At 35.7% G+C, this 18,430-nt stretch overlaps 2 protein-coding genes across 2 annotated transcripts in view; both read left to right on the forward strand.

Moving 5' to 3' along the window:
- SYCP1 (synaptonemal complex protein 1) overlaps positions 1-4,513 on the forward strand; it is a 115,518-nt gene extending 111,005 nt beyond the window's left edge. Inside the window, exons 30-31 of the mRNA XM_027058278.2 lie at positions 3,840-3,929; positions 4,027-4,513. Coding sequence (XP_026914079.2) covers positions 3,840-3,929; positions 4,027-4,164 — 228 coding nt within the window. The 3' untranslated portion in view covers positions 4,165-4,513. The remainder of the gene's footprint in view (positions 1-3,839; positions 3,930-4,026) is intronic.
- Positions 4,514-8,824: 4,311 nt separating this feature from the next.
- Positions 8,825-18,430, forward strand: part of TSHB (thyroid stimulating hormone subunit beta) — a 42,582-nt gene continuing 32,976 nt past the window's right edge. The window contains exons 1-2 of the mRNA XM_015066175.3: positions 8,825-8,989; positions 11,120-11,325. The gene's annotated coding sequence lies outside the window, so the exon portion shown is untranslated. The remainder of the gene's footprint in view (positions 8,990-11,119; positions 11,326-18,430) is intronic.

The raw sequence follows: 18,430 nt of genomic DNA on the forward strand, positions 1-18,430 counted from the left end.
TTTATATTAATAAGAGTTTCAGTACAGCAAGAAGATATGAGAGTTTTAAACATTTATACCTAATAACAGATCCTCAAGATACATGAAGAAAGTCTTTACAAAATTGAAGGGACTAATAGTTCTACATCAATAGTTGGATACTTCAATACCCCACCTTCAATAAAGGATAAAATAATCAGAAGATAAATAAGGAAATGGAGGACTGGAAAAACACAATAAAGCAAATAGGCCTAACAGATCTATACAAAACACTCAACAACAACAGAATACACATCATTTTCAAGTGCACATGGAATATTCTTCAGGATAAGCCGTATAGATTACAAAACAAGTCTCAATACATTTTAAAAGATAGCCATCATACAAAGTATCTTCTCTGACTACAATGGGATGAAATTAGAAATCAGTAAGAGTAGGAAAATTAGAAAATTCACAAATTTGTGAAAATTAACACACTTCTAATCAGAAAAGTCGTCACGAGGGAAATTAAGACTTAGATATGAATAAAAATGAAAGCACAATATATCAAAACTTATGTGATAAAGCAAAAACCACACTCAGAGGAAAGGCATAGTTCCCAAATTCCTACTAAAAAAGAAAGATCTCAGTTCAGTAACTTAACTTTACACTTTATGTAACTAGAAAAAGAAGAACAAACTAAACCCAAAGCTAGCAGAAAGAAGGATATAATAAATATTCAAGGAGAGATAAACAAATTAGAGAATAGAAAACAATAGAGAAAATCAATGAAACCAAAATTTGTTTATTTGAACAAAATTGACAAATCTTTGGCTAGACTAACAAGAAGATGTAAATAACTTGAATCAAATGAAAGTGGGTACATTATTACTAATTATTCAGAGATAAAAATACTGTGACTATATGGTAACAAATTTTATAACCTAGAAGAAATGGACAAATGGGTAAAATCCTCAAAACACAAATTACCTAAACTGATTCAAGAAGAAATAGAAAATCTCAACAGACTTACCTACAGTAAGTAAAGAATTTGAATTAGTAATAAAAAAAACTCTCAACAAAGAAAAGCCTTGGACCAGATGGTTTCATTGATGGATTATATCAAACATTTGAGGATATAACCTTCTCAAGTTCAAAAAAATTAGAGAACTCAGGCTAACTCATTCCCTGAGGCCAGCATTACCTTGACACCAAAGCAAAATACAGATATTATTAGAAAAAAATTAAAGACCATTATCTTTTATGATTGTATATGTAGAAATCCTCAACAAAATATTAGTCAAATTCCACATCATATTACAAGGGCTATTCACCATGACCAAGTGGGGTTTTTCTGAGAAATACAAGGATGGTTCAGTATAAGAAAATTAATGTAATATATCACATTAATAGAACAAAGGGAAAAAAATTCATCTCAATTGGTATAGAAAAGGCACTCAACAAAATCCAACATTTTTTCATGATTAAAAACTCTTACAAAGCTAGTAATAAAGGGAAAATTCCTCAGCATGATAAAAAGTACTTACGAAAACCCACAGCTAACATCATAGTCAGTGGTAACAGATTGAAAACTTCCCCGTAAGATTAAGAATGAGACAAGGATATCCATTTTCACCACTGCTAGTCAACATTGTTCTGGAAGTTATAGCCAAGACAAAAAAGACAAAGGGGGAGGGAGCTAAAAAGCCGGCATACGAATGGAGTATGGGGTACAGCTATGTGCAGATGTCATGATCCTATCCATTGAAAATCACAAAGACTCCACAAGAAGGCTACTAGAGCTAATAAATGAAGTCAGCAACATGGAAGGGTAGAAGAACACATGACATCAGTTATGTGTGTATACACCAGCAATGATTAAAATCCAAAAGGAAATTACTACTACCACTACTACTACTACTACTACTACTACTACTACTACTATTATTTAGGTACAAATCTAACCAAGAAGGTAAAACGCTGAAATACAATGAAAACTATAAACATTGCGGGAAGAAATTAAGACTTAAAGAAATAGAAAATTCTGCTTATGGATAGGAAGACAACATTGTTAAGATGTCAAAACTACTTCTGATACTAAAATTCATATAGAGCTACATGGGTCCCCAAATAGCTAAAACAATTTTGAAAAAGAAGGATAATGTTGGGGGATTCATAGTTCTCAACTTTCAAATTTTCTACAAAGCTAGTAATTTAAGCAGATTAATACTAGGATAAGGACAGATATATGTGGAATAAAATAGCCCAGAAATAAATCCTCACATATATAGTCAATTGATTTTTGACAAAAGAGTGCCAAGACCATTCAGTGGGTAGAGAAGACATTTTTTTAAACAAATGGTGCTAGAACTGGATATACCCAGATGCAAAAGAATGAAGTTGGACTCTTACTTTATACCACATATAAAAATTAAGTAAAAATGTATCAAAGATCTAAACTTAATGCTAAAACCATGAAGCTCTTAGAAGAAAATATTGGGAAAATTTTCATGACATTGAATTTGGCAAGGACCTAATGGGTATGACACCAAAAACAGCCAAGAAAAGAGAAAATAGATCAATTTGACTTCAAAATTAAGAATTTTTTGTGCATCCAAGGACACTATTAAAGTGAAAGGACAAGCTAGAGGGTGGCAGAAAATATTTCAAATCATATATTTGAAAAGGGATTAATATCTAGAATATATAAGGAACCCCCATAATTCAACACCAAAAACCATACAGCCCAATTTAAAAATGGACAAAAGACTTGAATAGACATTTCTCCAAAGAGGATATACAAATGGCCAACAAGCACATGAAAAGGTGAACGTTACAGAGTTAGAAGGACAGATAAGGTTTTGTTTTAATTGGGTTAATTTATTTTTATTTGGGCAGTCATTAATGAATTATCAGTTTGCTATGTACTGAGTAAAATTTTAACAGTTTCCAGGATGATTTAAAAAATTTTTCTTTTCTAAGCTGGTCAGTTGGTACATACTGGTTCTGAGTGTATCTGAAAGGCAGCTTTTTATGAATTACTGAATTCTGCTGAAATCTTAGAATTCATGAAAATCTCTTTGAATATTTTTATTCATGAAGCTTCTGTAAATGTGACATTAGGAGCAGGAAAAGATAATGTAAACCGATTGCTTGCCTGACTAAATCTGTGTAGTATATTTATTAAGAGAATGGATTCTGGAACCAGCCTACCTGGATTTGAATCCTGGCTCCACCTCTTACTAGCTGTATAATCTTAGGCAAGTTACTTAATATTTCTGTGTCTTCATTCTTCACCCTCAAAATGGGGATAATAATAGTATACCTACTTCATAAAATCGTTGTGAGGATTAAAGCTAAAATACACAAAGTGATTAAAACAGTTTCTAACATAAAGTACTAAATACGTGTTAGCTATTGTGTAGGGACATTACAATACTCATAAACTGATCATTGATAACATTATAACTTTATAGGATTATAAATGCTTATTCTAAAGCCGAAGTGTGAGTTTGAATAAGTGGGCTGGGGGGAAGGGGAAGGAAAGGTAGTAGTATAAAGACTCTGAAACTGAAATAGAAATAACAAAATAAGTACTATTCATACACATCTTGTATTTCACATAACCTTTCAGGAACATAGTTAATAGAATCCAAATCTATGTCCCTGTTTGACAGATGGAGGGTTTATTTTGTCATTGTCTTCAGTTTTTCTTCTTTATTCTCTCCTCTTTCTCCTCTTTCTTCCCTTCTCTTACCTCCTTTCTTCCTCTTTTCCCTTCCTCGTTTTTCTCCTCCTCTCTGTGATATGTAGGAAAAATCTTAATAACAAATATCAGTGGTGACAGACTCCAAATTAATATTTTTGTATTTTCCTTTAAGGGCATGGTAGCAGAAGAAGAGACATCGAAAAAACTGTACAAGACTCATAATCCACCAACTCCTCATCTTTGTGTCAGAACACCAAAACAGGTATCTTTTCATTTTTACTTCAGAAAGCAAATTTCAAAAGCTGGACTTTATCTTTTTAAATTCAATATATTATGATTTTATTTTATTTTATATTCAGACCCCTTCATCTCTAACAACCCCTGGATCTACACTGAAGTTTGGAGCTATGAGGAAAATGAGTGAAGATCGTTGGGCTGTAATTGCCAAAATGGATAGGAAAAAAAAACTAAAGGATGCAGAAAAGCTATTTGCTTAATTTCAGAAAATAAGTGTGATTAAGGAGCCTAATAACATCTTATTTATAGTTAATTAAAAATGTTTATTTTCTGAAGAGCCAAACAGTTTCTGAAATTGAGACTTTATTTTTGCATAAATAATTTGGTTTTTAAAATTTGTATATTTTGGCCTAAATTGAAATAACCACACGTTACCTGAAATCTTGTAATTGTAGTCAAATAATATGATTGTATTTTGTTTTTACCTTTTGTTGTCTTTATTAAAACTGTTTTAGCTAAGTTTTCAAATTTGTAAAGTTATCCATTAAATGCTAGGAACACATTGAGATTTACTCTTTATTCTTTACTATTAAAATATTTTGAATGCAAATAAATGCTTTTCATTGATTCTGTGAGGTCATCTGAACAGCTTATCATAATTTTGATAATATTTGTTTTTAAAATCTTAAGGTCATTTTAGTGAAGTTTCATAATTCTGAAGAAGCTTTAGTTGTAGGGGGGAAAAGGCTATACCTTTTAGCTATACTAAACTTTAGAGCTATACTAATAGCTCTATCTATTTAGTTGTAGGGGGAAAAAGGCTATACCAGTATGCCTTCATAACATTATTTATTCAACACTTACTACTTTAAGCAAATATTTATTGAATGCCCACTAAGAGCAAAACACAGTTCTAGATAGTGGAGATATGACAGTGAACAGAACAGAAAAAGAAACCCTCTGTTTTTCTAGAGCTTACATGTTAGTGAGGGAAATAGACAAGACAGAAAATTTAAAGACCAAAACAGATAGTGTATTGTTAATGGTAATTGCTAGGAGAAATAAAACAGAAGAGTACTAGGGAGTATGAAGAAGGTTGGACTTTTAAGTAGAGTGGGCCTCACTGAGATAACATTTGAAGATCTGATGACTAACAAGTGAGCCTGTGGCTCTCTGGGGAGTACATTCCTGGCGCAAGGAACAGAAGTTCAAAGACCCAGAGGTGGAAGTGTGCCTACTGTATTTGAGAAGCAGCAAAGAGGTCACTGTACCTGGAGAATCATGAGCAAAAGGAAGAGTAGAAGGAGAAAAGGTCTATCTTTATCAGGATGGGGAGTTTGGGTGGGCAGTTTATGTAGTGCTGTAACTACTGTAAGAACTGTGGCTTTTACTCTGAATAAGATGTGAAATTAATAGTATTTTTTAGCAAAGAAGAGCTATGATGTGACTCAAGTTTTAACATAAGGACCTTTCTGACTATTATATTGAGAACAGATTTTGAAAAGAAGACAAAAGGCTAAAACAAAATAGGAACTTTATTTTTTTTTTTTATTTTAGAGCAAGTGAGGGAGAAGGCCAGAGCAAGAGAGAGAGAATCTTAAGCAGGCTCCACGCCCAGCATGGAGCCCAAGATGGGGCTCAATCCCATGACCCTGGGATCATGACCTGAGCTGAAATCAAGAGTTGGACACTCAACTGATTGAGCCACCCAGGTGCCCCAGGAAGTTATTTTAATAATGCATATGAGAGATGGTATTTGTCTTGAACAAGGGTGAAAGCAGTAGAGGAATAACATGGTCAACTTTTGGATCTGCTTTGAAGATTAGATTTGGGACGTGATAAGAAAAAGAACCAAGGATAATTTAATATTTTCGGCCTGAGCAATGTAGTTTTGGACATGTCAGGTTTGAAATGCCTGTTAGACATCCAAATAGGGGATGGTAAATAGGCTTAGAGACAAGTTTAGGGTGGTGATATAAATTTGGTGGGAGTTAACAGCATATTTAAAGCTATCAAATGGGATGAGAACATGTATAATCATGGGTGTGACTGTATCTAGAAAAGAGGAGATTAGAGAGATGATAAGAAACCATCAAAAGATTAGCCAAGAGTGATAGTGAAGTCAAGCAAGAAAGTATTTCAACAAAGAGGGAGTGATAAATTGTGTTAAATACTGCTCAGAGGTAAAGTAAAATTGGTTAAGTGTTGTTAATGTGGAGCCTGGATGATCTTAAGAATGGCAGTTTTGGTGACTGGAATTTGATTGAAAGGGACAGTTAAGAGAATGGGAGCAGAGGAAGTGGAGATAACATCTCTATAAAGAGTAGGAAGTAGCAATTTCTTACTTGACACATCCCCAAAGGCAAAGGAATTAAAAGCAAAAATGAACTACTGGGACCTTATGAAGATAAAAAGCTTCTGCACAGCAAAGGAAACAACCAACAAAACTAAAAGGCAACCAATGGAATGGGAGAAGATATTTGCAGATGACATATCGGACAAAGGGCTAGTATCCAAAATCTATAAAGAGCTTGCCAAACTCCACACCCGAAAAACAAATAATCCAGTGAAGAAATGGGCAGAAAACATGAATAGACACTTCTCTAAAGATGACATCCAGATGGCCAACAGGCACATGAAAAGATGCTCAACATCGCTCCTCATCAGGGAAATACAAATCAAAACCACACTCAGATATCACCCACCAGTCAGAGTGGCCAAAATGAACAAATCAGGAGACTATAGATGCTGTCGAGGATGTGGAGAAACAGGAACCCTCTTGCACTGTTGGTGGGAATGCAAATTGGTGCAGCCACTCTGGAAAATAGTGTGGAGGTTCCTCAAAAAATTAAAAATAGACCTACCCTATGACCCAGCAATAGCACTTCTAGGAATTTACCCAAGGGATACAGGAGTACTGATGCATAGGGGCACTTGTACCCCAATGTTTATAGTAGCACTCTCAACAATAGCCAAATTATGGAAAGAGCCTAAATGTCCATCAACTGATGAATGGATAAAGAAATTGTGGTTTATATACACAATGGAGTACTACGTGGCAATGAGAAAGAATGAAATATGGCTCTTTGTAGCAACATGGATGGAACTGGAAAGTGTGATGCTAAGTGAAATAAGCCATACAGAGAAAGACAGATACCATATGGTTTCACTCTTATGTGGATCCTGAGAAACTTAACAGAAACCCATGGGGGACGGGGAGGAAAAAAGAAAAGAGGTTAGAGTGGAAGAGAACCAAAGCATAAGAGACTCTTAAAAACTGAGAACAAACTGAGGGTTGATGGGGGGTGGGAGGGAGGGGAGGGTGGGTGATGGGTATTGAGGAGGGCACCTTTTGGGATGAGCACTGGGTGTTGTATGGAAACCAATTTGACAATAAACTTCATATATTGAAAAAAAAAAAAAAAGCCGTATGCCTGGGTGGCTCAGTTGTTTAAGCGGCTGACTTTGGCTCAGGTCATTGATCTCATGATTTATGAGTTCAAACCGCGCCTCAGGTTCTCTGCTGTCAGCGCAGAGCCCACTTCGGATCCTTGGTCTCTCTCTATGCCCCTCCCCTCCTTGTGCTCTCTCTCAAAAATAACATTTTTTTAAAAAGTGTAAGAAACAGAAGAAGTTACACTTTAAAGGGAAGAAGATAAATGAAGCAGCTACTAGAAGTGGAAGTGGATCAAGGGATTTTTTTTTAAAGATCTAAGAATTAATAGCATGTTTAATAATTAGGGAAGGATTCAGGATGGGGGGAAATGATTATGCAGGAGAGAGGGAAGTGCTTTTTTTACTGTTTTTTTTTTTTGTTTTTTTTTTTTTGGTAGAATGTTCTATGATAGGCAAGATGAATAGAATCTAGTGGAAAATGAAAGTGCTGGGCCTTAGGCAGGAAAATAGAGAGTTCTACCATAGTAACCAGAGAAATGGAAGAGTGTATCACACAAGATGTTGGTAAGTGGATAGGAGTTTGTAGAAGTTGTGGTTTCATAGCTTCGATTTTCCTAGTGGAGTAAGAATTGAGAATGAGAATGGAGGAGAAAGATGAGCAGGTAAAAGTTTCATATAAACTAGGGAAGTGAAAATAAACTGTCAAAACAACTGACAAGTAGATAAAAAATAGTTCCAGTTGTCTCTAACAATTTTGGTGTAGTAGAACTCTAATTCCCTCATAGTGTGGAATTATGTGTGCCAAGAAAAAATGGAAATGCTATAACATTACAGAAATTGTGTTCCTCCTTCAATTTGTAAGCCTTTGACTATACTCTGATAACTGGAAATGGTTTGGGGATTTCCAGCTTTGTGGTATTTTTTTTTTTTAATTTTTTAATATTTGTTTATTTTTGAGAGAGAGAGAGAGTATGAATGGGGAAGGGACAGAAAGAGAGAGGGAGACACAGAATCTGAAACAGGCTTCAGGCTCTGAGCTGTCAGCACAGAGCTGGATGCGGTCTCAACCAACTGTGAGATCATGACCTGAGTGGAAGTCGGACGCTTAACCCAATGAGCCATTCAGATGCTCCTCAGCTTTCTGATATCTTAATTTAAATTTTATAATTAGTCTCCTGAGCAAGTGTTTTTTAGAGGATTATTGGTCTTGATAATGTGATATTTTGTATTTGAAGCTATATATTTTCAAACATTTTATTTTTTAAAAATGTTTATTTTGAGAGAGTGCATGCGCATGAGTTGGGGAGGGGCAAAGAGAGAACCCTAAGCAGGCTCCAAGCTGTCAGTGCAGAGCCCTATCTGGGGCTCAACCCCACAAACTGTGAGATCATGACCTGAGCTAAAATCAAGAGTCAGATGCTCAACTGAGCCACCAGGCTAGTGTATTAAGGTAACAAGCTTCTCTGGCTAATCATTCATCGACTTGTCACTTATCTAAACTCCAACATAAATGTTCCTATTTAGTGAGAAGCATTCCTCCAAGCAATGATTCAGGAAACCTGGCTACTTCCAACTTTTAGTTCTGCCATGTTTAACAATGGGCTTCCAAGGTTGCTGCAAAAGGGGAAACACCAAAAAGATTTGCTGACAGATTGGCTTGAAATAAGGATGAAGTGAGAGAAAAAGAAGGTACAAAGTTGGGTCTTGAAGTTTTGTTTTGATGTAATATTTGGGGGCGGGGGCTATGTAATATTTGAGCTATCTTTGATATCTAAGTGGAGATGTTGAATAGATCATTGAACAAATGAATCTGGAGTTCTCCAGAAGGATCATTATTTGGTAATCATTGGCATATATATGTCATTTAAAGCATAGGACTGTGTGCACTCTTTCTGTGGACAGTGAGTGTGTAGTTACAGAGAAGAGTTAATACCCTTGGGATACTGGAACATTTAAAAGTCAAGCAATAGAGGAGTTGCTGCAAAGACTAAGAATTACAGACAAGTGAAGTGTATGGGGTCATGAAGCTTAAAGACCAAAGTGATTTAAGAAGGTAGTATTCTCCCATGTCCAATCCTTCTGAGTGGCAATACTTGAAAGCAAATAATTGGATTTATCTATATGACATACAATCTCTGCTGTCAATGACTTGATGTCCAGCAGCAAATATAAATGTGTAAACAAATGAGTCACTTATAATGTAAGTAATTCAACAGTACGTAAGAGATACAGAGATGTGAAAGATAATTTCGTGTCTTGGCTTCAGAGAAGACCTTCTAGAAGAGATGAATTTTGGGCATAAAAAAGAATGCTACCTGTGTATAAGAAGGACAAGGGAAAATTAAGGCAAGAGAAATAGCAATATAAAGGATGAGCTGAAAAGTAGGTAGGAGAACCAGACCATGGTGTCTTCATGTAGTATGTTATATTCCAAAGCTTGGACTTTTTGATATGGAAAATTGAATAGAGTTTAAGCAAGGAAAATAAGACTTTATTATTTAAAATACAGTATTTTAAAATTTAAGTTTTACAAAAGTGTAACAAGTGTTTATAAGGTCTCCCAACTCTACTATCCATCCCTATAATTGAAAAAGACTTTTGTGTTTAGAAAGCTCATTAAAGGTCAGTTGGAACAGGGTGACGTTATTGCAGCTATGGAAATAGTCCAGATGAGAGATGGGAAAATTTCTTAGACTAAAAATTTTAAGTTCCAGACTTTTAGATTATATCTAATACCTAGCATAAGAAAAATATCCATAATTTTATCTCTTTAAACCCTCCTTCATGTAAATGTAAGTTAATGATGTCAAAGAACAACTTGCTTTGGTTGATATAAAGGTTAGAAATAAATTATTTATAATTTAGGCAACCTGAATTCAGTATAATTAGTAGTCCACAGGCTGTAGAAGTACATCTACTTTAATCAGTGGTAGGTCATCTCTGGGTTAGAAATAGGAAATGACAAACAGGAGACAGGTAGGACTTACCATTATTAAGTTAAGAGTTTAGAGCTGGAGGGAACTGAAAAGATAATTTAATTTCAATAGATCAATAATTTGAGGCCTATAAAAGTAATCATAATTAAAAGGAAAAGATAGTTTTGAAAACTGAATTTCTATGCATATACATACTTTACATCAATACATAAATATAATCATAAAATCTTACTGCCTTCTTTTTTCCTTTTGCTTTTGTCTTCCCCCTTTCTTCCCCTCTCCACACACATCAGGGTCACCCTCTGCCAAATCTCCCTCTCCTGGGGGAAAAAATCCTTTCCTGTTTTTTTCAATCACTGATAGATGTAGATAATAAATGTAGTATATTTAGTTACATACTTTTACATAGGCATACACACAGGATTCTCTTGTCATGGTTAATTTACAAAAATGGGATACTATTATATATGCTTTTCAGAGTCTTTCTTTACTCAGTATCTCATGACAATCTCTTTAAAGCATGGTGTAGTTCCAATTCATTCTTTTATTATTATTTTTTTAAAGTTTATTTATTTTTGAGACAGAGTGAGCACAAGTTGGGGAAGGGCAGAGAAGGGGGTGGGGGAGAGACAGAATCCCAAGCAGCCTCCATACTGTCAGCATAGAGCCTGACACAGGGCTCAATCCCACCAACTATGAGATCATGCATGACCTGAGCTGAAATCAAGAGTCACTTAACTGACTGAGCCACCCAGGTGCTCCTGCAATTCATTCTTTTAAATGGCTGTAGTAATATTTCATGGATGTACCATAATTTAGCTATATATTAGAGTATGGTAGAGACTTTTATGATCACCTATACCTACTTCTTCTCTCCTTCTAGGCACACAAGATAAAGATTACATTTCCCTTCGCATCTTGGTGAGCCTATATTGTAAGTTCTGGCCAAGGGAGTTTAGATAGAACTGATACACACTAATTACTTCTGTGCCAGAGTATTTGATTAATAGTGTGAGACCTTCTAGAACATTCTTCCTCCTGCTGCAGCGATTTGTGATGTTACAGATGACAAAACTCCTGTCATTCTACGTGAGTAAAAATTACATAAAATAAAGTTTCCCCATTAGCCCATCATGGTCATGTAGTATGAATAAGATATAAGACTTTGTAGCGTTAAGCCCCTGACAGTTTGGGGTTGTCTATGATTGTTGGCATAACCTACTCTATCTTAACTGATATAAGGAGAATTCTCTTTGTTTCCAGTTTTTTGCACTATGAACAATGCTAATGTTAGTGCTTTTATTTCTGTAAATTATTAATTTTGGAATTGATGGACCTACAGATATGCATATTAAAATTTTTAATAGGTGTTGTCTAGGAGCGATAGTAAAAATATGTAATCACTGGTATGGAAATATATATTATGTGTACAAATCATTATGTAATTAATAGTTGAAACTATATTCTATGACAATATATTCTACAGAGTACAGCTTATTCTCTTATAAAAGCCTGGGTGGCTCAGTCAGTTAAGTATCCAGCTTCAGCTCAGGTCATGATCTTGTGGTTTGTGAGTTCAAGCCCCTCATTGGGCTCTCTGCTGTTAGCTGGAGTCGCCTTCAGATCCTCTGTCTCTCTCTCTTTCTGTTCCTCCCCCTCTCATGCCTTTTCTCTCTAAAAAATAAACATTAAATTAAGTGCTAATCAAGAGTTGTAAACTGTAATACAAATTGATTATTCTAAATTATTTTTTAATTTTTAAAAATTATTGCTATGTTATATGATATTACATTAAAAGTTTTCTAGTCCTTATAATAATAACTGAGATTTTTGTGTATTCTGTTTATCAGCTAAATCGCAAATATAGTTTGTTGGGGTTATTGTGTTTACTTAAGTCAAAACTAATTCTTTGGGCCAGTCTGCATGTTACATGTGTCAGTTAAAAGTATTGTGGGTTTTTTTGTTGTTTTGGTTTGTTTTGGGTTTTTTTTTTTATTTTTTGTTTTGGCCTACTGAATTTGGAATCTTAGCAACTGTTGTTCATGTTTTGAATAACAACCTCTGTGTGGCTGAGTTTTAGGTCTAAAAAAATGATGATACTTATAACTAGAAAAAAATAATAGGCATTTTGAAAGGTATCTAGCACAAAGCAAGTGCTAATCATGATTACCTCTCATTTTTATTAATAAAATCAATCTTATGCATGCCCATGACATGTAGGCTTTCAGTGGATTTTAGTGAATTTGACTCACCATATGAAGGTGAAAATTTAACAGGGACAGTGAAAAAGAAGGACCTGTATTCTAGAAGTTCCCTAGCTCAAATTGGCCAAGTGGACTCTCTCCAGCCTCAGAAGCCTCCTTTCTCTACTAGGAATACCTGAAATGTCAACAGAATCCATATTGCCAGACTGGTGCGTGCAATAGCTATTGTTACCACACACCTGTTTCTCCCAGGTTCTTTGAAAAATTTGGAGTTAACTTGGAGGCTACTGTTCCTATGAATGGACACATTAGGGGCTACCTCAGGGCAGCTCTGGCCAGTAATAGGTGGCCACAGTCTATGAAAAGCCAAATTGGCATGGAGCATTGGTCTACTATTGCTAGCTTCACTGAATGAGGAAGTCTGCCTTGCTGAGGTCTGCATGTGTTTGGAGGAATCAGAAGATGGTGTTTGGTGTATGGGAACTAAAGCAGGATAGCTAGCGGGACAGCAGGTAGATGGGCCCAAGGATGGCCCCCTAGCAGTACCCATCTATAGAGCCTAGGATCCAAAAGGAGGTGTGAGTATGGCATGGCCAGACCCTCCAGATACAGTGTGGCAGGGGGAAGATAATGATGCCTGGGGAGGTGGAGATTTTTGTCTAATCAACTTGTATCCCACATCCTTGATAAACTCACTAGTTCCAGTCGCATTTTTATAGATTCCTTGGGGTTTTCTATGTGGATGATTATGTAATCTATGGCTAAAGACATTTTTACTTCTTCCTCTTCAATCTATAACTTTTTCTTTTTATTGCCTTATTGCACAGGCTAGTACCTACTTCAGTACAATGTTGTATATATATGATGAGAGTTGACATCCTGGCCTTTTCCCCAATTATTTAACCTTAAGTATGTTGTTAGATATCTTTTTATCAGATTAAAGAAGTTCTTTCTATTGCTAATTTGTTGAAAATTGTATCATGAATGAACGTTGAATTTTCTCAGGCTTTTTCTGAATATTTTGAGATGATCATATGGTATTTTACTTTTAGTCTGTTAATATGGTGAATTGTACTGATTGAGTTTTGAATGTTAAACTAACTTTGCATTCCTGGAATGTGAAGGTCATTATAGTTTATTCTATTTATATATTATTGGATTCAATTTGCTAAAGCTTTTCTGAGGAATGACATCTAGTTTTGTTTTTTTGTAATATTTTTGTTTGGTTTGCTATCAAGGTAATGCTGGCCTTATAACATGAGTTGAGAAGCATTCCCGCAATCTAACTTTTGGAGTTTATGTCAAATTGGTATTATTCTTTTTTTAGTGCATGATTTAGTGCATGATAAAATTCTTTTTTTAGAATTCACCAGGGAAATCATTTGGGAATGGAGTTTTTTAAATAATATATTTAATTACGAATAAATTTATTTGATAAATATGTGGCTACTTACAGTTACTATTTCTTCTTGAGTCAATTTTGATAATTTCTATCTTTCACAAAATGCATATTTTTTTTCCTAAATGGTTGAGTGTATTTGAAATGAAGTTGTTCATAATATTCCCTTAGTATCATATTAATGTCTTTAGGATCTGTAGGGAGGGTTCTTTTTTATCCCTGATTTTGGTGATTTGTGTCTTTTTCTCTTGACCAGTCTACTTAAATGTTTATGGATTTTATTGATCTTTTCCAGAAAAAAAATGGTTTTAGTGGTTTTCCTGTTGATTTTTTGTCCGTTTCCTATTTCTTTGATTGTATTCTCATTTTAATTTTTTCCTTTATTTTGCTTACATTGGATTTACTTTTCTTCCAAATAGAAGCTTAAAACTTGATTTTAGACCTTTCTTATTTTAATATGTACACTTAAGGCTATACATTTTTCTCTATACATTAGTTACATCTCACAAATTTTGACACATTTTTATTTCTATTCAGTTTTAAATATTTTCTAATTTTCTTTTTAACTTTTTGCTTTTTTGCTTTGCACCATTGAATGTTGAAATTGTGTTGTTTAATTTCCAACTATTTGGGAATTTTCCAAATATCCTCTGTTGATATTTAATTTCACTTTGGTCAGAATCTATACTCAGTATCATTATGATCTTTTAAAATTTTTTGACACTTGTATTATGGCCCAGAATATAGTCTTATCTTGGTGAATATCCCATATGTATTCATGTGCATAAAGAATGTGTGTTCTGCTCTTGGTGGATGGAATATTCTACATATATCAATTAGGAAAAGTTGTTTATAGGGTTCAAATTTTCTATATTTTTTCTTATATTTTGTGTTTTTATTTCAATTACTGAGAAAAACGTGTTGAAAATTTCAACTATAATTGCAGATTATTTCTCCTTTTAAATTCTATCAATTTTTATTTCATATATTTTGGAGTTTGTTTTTAGGCGCATACACATTTAGGATTGCTTTTCTGGTCTTGACTAATTTGATACTTTATCATTGTAGAATATCCCTCTTTATTCATAGTATATTCCTTGCTCTGAGGTTTACTTTGACTTGCATATAGCCACTACAGCTTTCTTTTAATTAATGTTTCATAATGTATCTTTTTCAGTCCTTTTATTGTCACCCCATGTGTGTCCCTATATGTAAAGTGCATTACTTGGAGATGGAATATATCAGTCTTGATTTTTTCATGCAGTCTTATCATCTTTGCTTTATAATTTTGAATGTTTAAACCCTTTACACTTAATGTAATTGTCGATGTGGTTAGGTTTAAGTTTATCATATTGCCATTTGTTTTCTATTCTTTATATTTTCCCTCTATTCTTTTTTTCATTTAAATTTTTAAATATTTATTTTTGAGAGAGAGAAAGAGAGAGCATGCGTGGGGGAGGGGCAGAGAGAGAGAGGGAGGCACAGAAACTGAAGCAGGCTCCAGGCTCTGAGCTGTCAGCACAGAGCCTGATGGGGTTGAACCTACAAGCTGTGAGATCATGACCTGAGCTGAAGTCAGACACTCAACTGACTAAGACACCCAGGTACCCCAATTTTCCCTCTGTTCTTATTTTTTCCGCCTGCTCTGTTTTATTATGGTATTGTCATGATTTCATTTTATCTTCATCATTGACTTTTTAAAAATTAATAGACTTTATTTTTTTTTAATTTTTTTTTAATGTTTATTTTTGAGACAGAGACAGAGCATGAACGGGAGAGGGTCAGAGAGAGAGGGAGAATCTAAAACAGGCTCCAGGCTCTGAGCTGTCAGCACAGAGCCCAACGTGGGGCTCTAACTCACGGACCGTGAGATCATGACCTGAGCCGAAGTCGGCCGCTTAACCGACTGAGCCACCCAGGAGCCCCTAGACTTTATTTTTTAGAGTAATTTTAAGTGCACAGCAAAACTGAGTGGAAAGTATGGAGATTTCCCATATACACATTCCCCCACACATGCATACTTTTTCTATAAATATCCAGTACCACAGTAGTACATTTGTTACAACTGATGAATCTTTATCAGTACATCATTATTACCTGAAGTCCATAGTTTACATTAAGGTTAATTCTTGATGTACATTTTCTGGGTTTTCACAAATGTATAATGACAGATACCCACCATTATAGTATCATACAAAATATTTTCACTGTCCTAAAAATTCTCTGTTCTCTGCCCATTCATCACTTCCTTCCCTCAATCCCTGATAACCACTGATACATATTTTTAAATTAAAGTGTAGTTGACATACAATATTATATTAGTTTGAGGTGTACAAAATGGAGATTTGATATTTATATACATTATGAAGTGATTACTATGATAAATCTAGCAACCATCTGTCACCACACAAAGTTGTTACATATTATTAACTATATTCTGTATGCTCTATATCTTATCCCCATGTCTTATGTATTTTATAACTGGAAGTTTGTACCTTTTAATCCCCTATTCTATTTCACCCATTTTCCATACCTCTCACCCTTCTGGCAACCACTAGATATGTCTCTGTATCTATGAATCTATTTCTGTTTTTTTCTGTTTGTTTTTCTTTTTAGATTTAAGTGAAATCATGATATTTGTCCCTCTCTCTTTGGCTTATTTCACTTAGCATAATATCCTCTAGGTTCATCCATGTTGTCACAAATGGCAAGATCTCATTCTTTTTTAGTTGAGTAATACTTCATTGTGTGTATGTATGTGTGTATATATTTTTCCTTCAAAAAAGCTAACTTATTTTTTTTAATGCTTATTTTGAGAGAGAGAGCACATGAGTGGAGGAGGAGGAGGAGGAGGAGGAGGAGGAGGAGGAGGAGGAACATGTTTCTCATTTTGTTTATTGAGCCCTTTATCTCTGCTATGTTATTTTTTATCTCTGTGTTAAGCATCTCACTCATGTCTTCCATTCTTTTCTCAAATCCAGGGAGTATTCATATGATCACTTTATTTTTTATTTTTTTAAAGTTTATTTCTTTATTTTGAGAAGGAGGGAGAGAGAGAGAGGGAGGGAGAGAATGGGTGCGGGAGGGGCAGAGAGAGGGAGAGACAGAATCCCAGGCAGGCTCTGCGCTGCTGGTGCAGAGCCTGACACAGGGCTCAAACTCATGAACTGTGAGATCGTGACTTGAACTGAGATCAAGAGTCAGATGCATAACAGACTGAGCCACTCAGGTGCCCTAATAAATTACTTTAAATACTCCATCAGGCATGTTATTATCTCTGTTTCACTTAGATCACTGGCTATAGCCTTGTCCAGTTCTTTCATCTGAGATAAATTTCTCTGTCTCCTCATTTTGTCTGCCTCTCTGTGTCTCTTTCTCTGTGTTAAGAAACTTAGCTATGTCTCCTATTCTTGAGGGTAATGGCCTTATGAAGAAGCAGTGCTATAGTGCCCTATGGTGTACTGTCCTGGCAGTTTCGAGTGCTTCCAATGTGTGCTACGTGTTTTCTGATGTTTTGTCTTGGCCACTTTAACTTTCAGGCCAGTCATCTGCAGAGGCTGTCTTTGCATCTTGTGGGCAGTATTTGATCCCAGGCCTGAATGGGGTGCATTTTAACTAGATATGTTCTGGTCTGCGTGTGAAATGAGGCCTGTCCCCAGTGGAAATGAGGCTCCAGAAAACTCCCGCGTGGAGACATGCAGTGTGACCATGGGTTTGGGCAGGTCTTCTGGGGAAGGGGTTCAACAAAGCTGGGACTGAGGCAAGTGAGACTGGAAAGGGTGGTTCTGCCAGAGTGCTGTGGGGCAGTTCCTTTGTTCCCAGCAGGGTTTCTTCACGAACACTGCCTCTCTGGGATATGCTCTGAAATGAGCAAATAACCTTCCCAGTGTGTGTCCCTGGTGCTCTTCAGATCACTGTTTTCACACTACCTACCTACAGATTGTTTCCTGCTGTCTTGCCGAGAGCACGGGGCTCTATCCCAGCCAAGTCTGCTGATCTTCAAAACCCCAGGCTTTGGGGGTGCCTGGGTGGCTCAGTGGTTAAGCTTCTGACTTTGGTGGCTCAGGTCATGATCTTGCAGTTTGTGGGTTCAAGCCCCGCATTGTGCTTTGTGCTGACGGCCCAGAGCCTGGAGCCTGCTTCATATTCTATGTCTCACACTCTCTCTCTCTCTCTCTCTGCCTCTCCTTCGCTCATGCTGTCTTTCCCTCTCTCTCAAAAATAAATAAACATGAGCAAATAATTAAAACAAAACAAAACATGCCAGGCTTTAAGCCCCACTGGTTGCCAGAAGTCGGGAAATTTGTTCCCTCTCACTTTCCAAGCCACTTGCTATGGGGATACATTTTCCCTGTGAGCTCCCCTGTACACACAGTTTGTCTCTTGCCCTTCTCTCTGACCACAGCTCCCTGCCTTCCACAGTGGCCACAATCCATTTCTCTCCCAAACCATGTCCCTACACTTCCTACCTTCTTTCATATGGCCTCTTCTTCAGTTGTGGAGTTTGTTCTGCTTGTCTTCAGGTCAGTTTTTGGAGTATTTAAGATGATTTGATAGTTACCTAGTTGTATTTGTGGGACAAGTTGAGCCT

This window comes from Acinonyx jubatus, chromosome C1 (genome assembly GCF_027475565.1).
Source record: "Acinonyx jubatus isolate Ajub_Pintada_27869175 chromosome C1, VMU_Ajub_asm_v1.0, whole genome shotgun sequence".
NCBI lineage: Eukaryota > Metazoa > Chordata > Mammalia > Carnivora > Felidae > Acinonyx > Acinonyx jubatus.